This window comes from Austrofundulus limnaeus, unplaced genomic scaffold (assembly GCF_001266775.1).
Source record: "Austrofundulus limnaeus strain Quisiro unplaced genomic scaffold, Austrofundulus_limnaeus-1.0 Scaffold158, whole genome shotgun sequence".
In the NCBI taxonomy this organism is placed as follows: domain Eukaryota; kingdom Metazoa; phylum Chordata; class Actinopteri; order Cyprinodontiformes; family Rivulidae; genus Austrofundulus; species Austrofundulus limnaeus.
The window spans coordinates 688,603-693,592 of record NW_013952560.1 but is presented as its reverse complement, the minus strand read 5'-3'; the positions used below and the strand labels follow the sequence as shown (position 1 = coordinate 693,592).

General features: G+C 41.1%; 2 protein-coding genes across 2 annotated transcripts; one reads left to right on the top strand and one right to left on the bottom strand.

The window, feature by feature from the left end:
- Positions 1–103: 103 nt before the first annotated feature.
- On the bottom strand, positions 104–2,002 carry LOC106523523 (THAP domain-containing protein 5). Its single transcript, XM_014016960.1, has 3 exons — positions 1,812–2,002; positions 1,476–1,662; positions 104–1,321 (listed from the first exon to the last, which is right to left on the bottom strand). The coding sequence occupies exons 1-3, from the start codon at positions 1,895–1,897 to the stop codon at positions 599–601; spliced, it is 996 nt and encodes a 331-aa protein (XP_013872414.1). The 5' UTR covers positions 1,898–2,002; the 3' UTR covers positions 104–598.
- Positions 2,003–2,476: 474 nt separating this feature from the next.
- LOC106523525 (dnaJ homolog subfamily B member 9) lies at positions 2,477–4,644 on the top strand. Its single transcript, XM_014016962.1, has 3 exons — positions 2,477–2,587; positions 2,863–3,101; positions 3,258–4,644. Exons 2-3 carry the CDS (start codon positions 2,885–2,887, stop codon positions 3,743–3,745), a joined length of 705 nt encoding a protein of 234 aa, XP_013872416.1. The 5' UTR covers positions 2,477–2,587; positions 2,863–2,884; the 3' UTR covers positions 3,746–4,644.
- Positions 4,645–4,990: the final 346 nt, after the last annotated feature.

Genomic DNA, 4,990 nt, shown 5'->3' with positions numbered 1-4,990 from the left:
ATATATATGAGTTATACAAGTACAATCAATTGTGTAATTAAGCTCAATCAGAAGAACAAAAAGCACTTAAACAGCAGGGAGATAACCAAGTCGACCCCTTTTCTTCTCTATGAGTCACTATGAATCATCACAGTCAATTTAATACTATTCAGATGTAAATTAYAGAGGAAATATGGCAACCCTTCTTACATGTACACATTATACAATAGAGAGAACTAAATAACTGACTGGAAACTTTACCAAATAAGAGAAAATAAAGCAAAAACAGAACCACTATTAGTTATGTAGCCCATCCAAGAACAGTAATAATTATCAAACATGATTTTAGACTAAAATTCTAGCATGAAATATTTGAATTCTTTCACAGAATGCTAAACTTTCAATTCTGCATGTTGTTGTTTTTTTTGCCTTTTAAATACAAAATGTAAGACATGTGAGTTAAACTTCTCTGTAATGCTGTTTGTTTAATATGAGTGGTGAACAGTGCCACCTGGTGGACATAATCAGAAAAGCTTCTATAGGAGGAGGAAATTGTTGACTTTTAGAGACACAAGGATTTCATCCTTTAAAATAAATAAATAAAAAGAACAATATCCTATCATAGCACAACAGATGATATGTAATCTTCTAAAATTTTCTGCCTCGCTCTAAAAATAGCCCCATCCTTCTTCAGAAGAATGATCTCATTCTCCAGGGCTCGGATTTTAGCCACAGTGTTCTCCTCCCTGTGTTCCAGTTCTAAAATCTTTGTGTGCAAACCCAACATCCGATTCCACATCTCGTCTTTGTCGACATCCGGTCTGGAGTACGAGTGCTCGTAAAATGAAATATGCATTTCCTCTCCAGGTCCCGTCTCTTCCACTAAACAGTCCGCAGGTTTCTCCTCGACCACTTCCAACGAGGCAAACTGAGAAGTCTGACCCGGTGCGGCTCGGACGGCGACAGGATCCACGTTTGCCTCTCTCCTGGAGAAAGGCTTCAGAGTTTCACAACACAGCACAGCACGCTGCTCGCCGATGTGTGAAGATGCTGCTGGCCTTCCAGCGTCAACAGTTACCTCACAGATGCTGATTTGCGTCTCTGGARGACTTGGTTGAAAGTTTTTTTCGGATGCTGGCCCCACAGGAGGCTCAAATGTCCCTTTTAAGTGTTCTGAAACATTTTTATCAGTGTTTGCCTCAATCCGTCTGCACGCTTTCCTCAAAATAAGAGGTCTCTTAGTGGAAGGTGGCACAGATTGTCTGAACTCAGCTTCAGCCTCTGAAGGGCGCCATTTGGACTCGAGGCTTCTTTCACTCCTGGTCGCTTTTTTCTCTTCATCCTGAGCCAGAAGAAAATTGTGCTGATTAAATAAAATCACATATATTAAACACTGGCATAAAAACAATGTTTTCATAGATAATGCAAAAATATGACTAATTTAATATTTTGGCAGCAACTGCTTAAAAGTATCAAAATGAGAGGAAATTCATTACATTATTAACTAAAGAGATAAGAGTAGGAATGGCCGTATTCTTCAAATAACGGATTCCCCATCGAATGTCAAAACAGTCCTCTGTAAAATGGTCGCTGCACAGATACTGATGTCGACTTGGGGTCCAGTCTTCCCGCTTTATGTTGCCCACCCACTTCTGAAGCCTGGGCTTGTCATGCAATGGGAACCTTTGGAAACGAGGAAGAATAAAAGKACATTTCATAAAAGAAACTGACCATTAAAAACGGTCTACAGTAAAATCTACTAGGCCACTGTCAGCATCATTTTAATACTAAACAGTTAAAGTGAACGATGTGAGAAAGATAAACAAACGTACGGGTAAAAGCTGATTCTCTTGCTGTCTTTTCTTGAAGCTGTCCCCCCGCGGTTTGAACAAAACTTTGCAGCACAATAACGTGGCATATCTGCGGTGAAACGGCATGAAAACACCTTATGAAGACAAAAAAAAAAAAATACTAAAATGTTTAAAAACTCGACACTTCCGGGTTGCTCGTAAAACGGAAGTGACGTTTGCTTCCTTTACTCGTGGTTATTTATTTAGTTTTTTTTAAACCGATATAAACTTATATCAAAATAGACGAACAGTCAGTGTTTTACGGTATAAACTTGTAAAATCAGTAAGGAAAATAAAACACTGATAAATGAGAAAAACGCTAATTTGTTCCTTTGTTTTAAGACAGCTATTTTGCACATCAGTAGGAAAACTGCATGAAAGTAAACTCGAACTGATTTATTTATTACAAAATAAATTTAGTCGTTTATATATTATTTAAGTAAAATATGTGTCAACCTTCATTTTTATATCAGAAATCCCGCAAAGCGTATGCGGAAGTACGTGCCAGGTATTCTCTTGTTTCGTATGACATCTTTCTGGAGTTTTCCCCTCAATTCTCCACGTGCGCACAGTTTCGACCAATCCCAGCGGTCTGAGTCACCGTGTCAGTGAACRGACCAATAGCAATGCGAGTCGTGGTGTTACAGCTCAGGAATGCTTTTCGTCAACAACTGCTGCTAGCTTTCGTTTCGCATCAGCTGGAGCTGTTGGCGGGTTGTCAGCAGGATCTCGAGGCTGTCGGTGCTTTGTTAGAACAGGTAACCTTTTCTCTTTTAAGTAAACATTATTTTGTCGCGAATGGCTTGTCCTAAACATGGAAATTGGATAAATCCTTTCATAAAAGCTTTTAAGCGTAAATTGGTTGAAGTTTCTAGCTCCTTCTAGAAAGACAGGGAGGGTGTTTTCCTACTTTTTTTTACGTGAATTCGCTCGCTTTACCTTTTAAAACTAGCTAGCTAAGTGACGTAATAACCATCTCTGKTATTTTCTGTGAGTATTTACTTAAAGAGACCTTTTTAACTTGTTCCTACAGGTTTACAGCCGAAACCATCAGTATGGCTACAGCGCAGTCGGCGCTCCTGCTCGCAGTTCACATTCTGCTCATCTCAGAGTTCATTTTGGCCAAGAGAGACTACTATGACATCCTGGGGGTCCCCAGAGACGCCACGGAGCGCCAGATCAAAAAGGCTTTCCATAAACTGGCTCTGAAGTACCACCCAGACAGAAACAAGGACCCAGACGCCGAGGCCAAGTTCAGAGAAATAGCAGAGGGTAAGTTTGTCCTATCAGGAAGTGCTGCTGTTAGCTTTTACACACCAGGGGAATAAACACAAATCAGCTGGAGTTAATGTAAATATTAGAATACGCTTAAGATTTTTCACTGTAAGATGTTCTTAGTCTTTGTTTTTATGTGATTGTTTCCATCAGCGTACGAGACGTTGTCCGACGACAGGAAGAGACGAGAGTACGACCAGTTCGGTCACGGCGCCTCATCGGGTGAGGGCTACAGAGAAGGAGGAGGGAGTGACGACCACTACAACTTCAGGCAGCACTTCCAGTCCTTCAACTTCAACTTCGACGACCTCTTCAAAGACTACGACCCGTTCAATCAACAACAACAACAACARCATCAGCACCACTTCCACTCCCAGAGCCACGCCGACCAGAAACGACACTTCGACAGCCACTTCCAGGCTCACCGGGAGGCCATGAACCGCCAGCGCCGAGGCTTTCCGCAGGGGGGCTTCGGCGCGGGMGTGTTCGACGACATGTTCGACGACTTGGAGAAAATGTTCTCGTTCAACTCGCACGCCTCCAGGACTGAGAACAGGTTCCAGGGCTCGGCCAAGCAGCACTGCAGGACGGTGACTCAGCGTCGGGGGAACATGGTGACCACATTCACCGACTGCTCCTGAGGCAGCAGCGGCAACAGAACGGCTCACGTCAGAGCCACTCAGGACACAACCAGGACTATTGTTTTTTTTGTTTGTTTGTTTGGTTTTGAAATTGAATGCTAACTTTGTGGCGAAGAGAACATTGTGTGGATCTTAAAAATTCTCTGCTTTTTTTTCAACAAATATCCAAGCTGGTTGAATAAGCAGCTGCTTTTCAAGCAATAACTCATAAAACAGCATAGATGTGAGTACGAATCATTCAGACACCTCCCTCCCCGATTCATTGTTTACTTTGTTTTTCTTTGTGACAAAATCTGATAGACTCTGGTGTGGCCAAAGTTTAAAAGATGATTTAAGTGTTTTTATTTTAGGTCAGTGAGGTAAACGTTTGACATTGTGAAACTTTAATTCTGCAGCGATTTAGGCCGAACTTCTCCATTTATTCTCAATAAGAAGCTAAATTTGACATATGAGCACTTTCAGGAACTTGTGCTGCAGTTGCTTCACGTGTTGTGACATGCGCCGACTGATCTTCATCAACTGTTACCTCATTTTATTTTCTTGTTTTGAGTTTCTTCCCGCAGAGTTGCATCTACTTCCACTCAGTCAGGGCAGGAAATGAAACCTCAGCTCCACGACAAACACTGGTGAGCGGAGCCGCAGGCGAGCGCTGGTTCAAGTCTGGGCTCCTTTGCCGGCAAAGCTGAGCGGTCTGACGAGTTAAGTTTCCCAAACTGATCGGAACGTGCAATATTTAGCACCTTTGCTCCTCATGTTGCCTATTTTTCGAAGGCGGTGCCGCGCGAGCGTCGTCGTCTTGATATGTCTGCACTTTGGATGTGTGAGCGTGTTGTTTTTCTGCCAGTGTGCAGAGAGTTGTTTGCATAATGTTTTGAGTAATTAAAACATTGCAAAAGCAAGTTTGTGTTTGGAAATTTATCTGCTTAATAAAAAAAAGAGTAAAAATCAATTATTTACTGTGAAATACTGACATCGTTTAATGGTATTCGGTAAAGAAATGAAAGTATTCAACTAACAAAAGCTAAGCTAATTTTTAATTTTCTGTGTTTTGAAAGGAGTTTGTTTCATAAAAGTACACTACTTACATGCACATAACTGCGGTTCGAGAAAATTCCAGCAGGGGGTGTACTTTCTCCAAAGTAAAATCAAATTTTATTACCAAACAAACAAAAAAACAAATGTAATACCAAACTCAAAAATATTTGTTTATACACTTATTTAACACTTAATTTCTTAGTGTGTAAA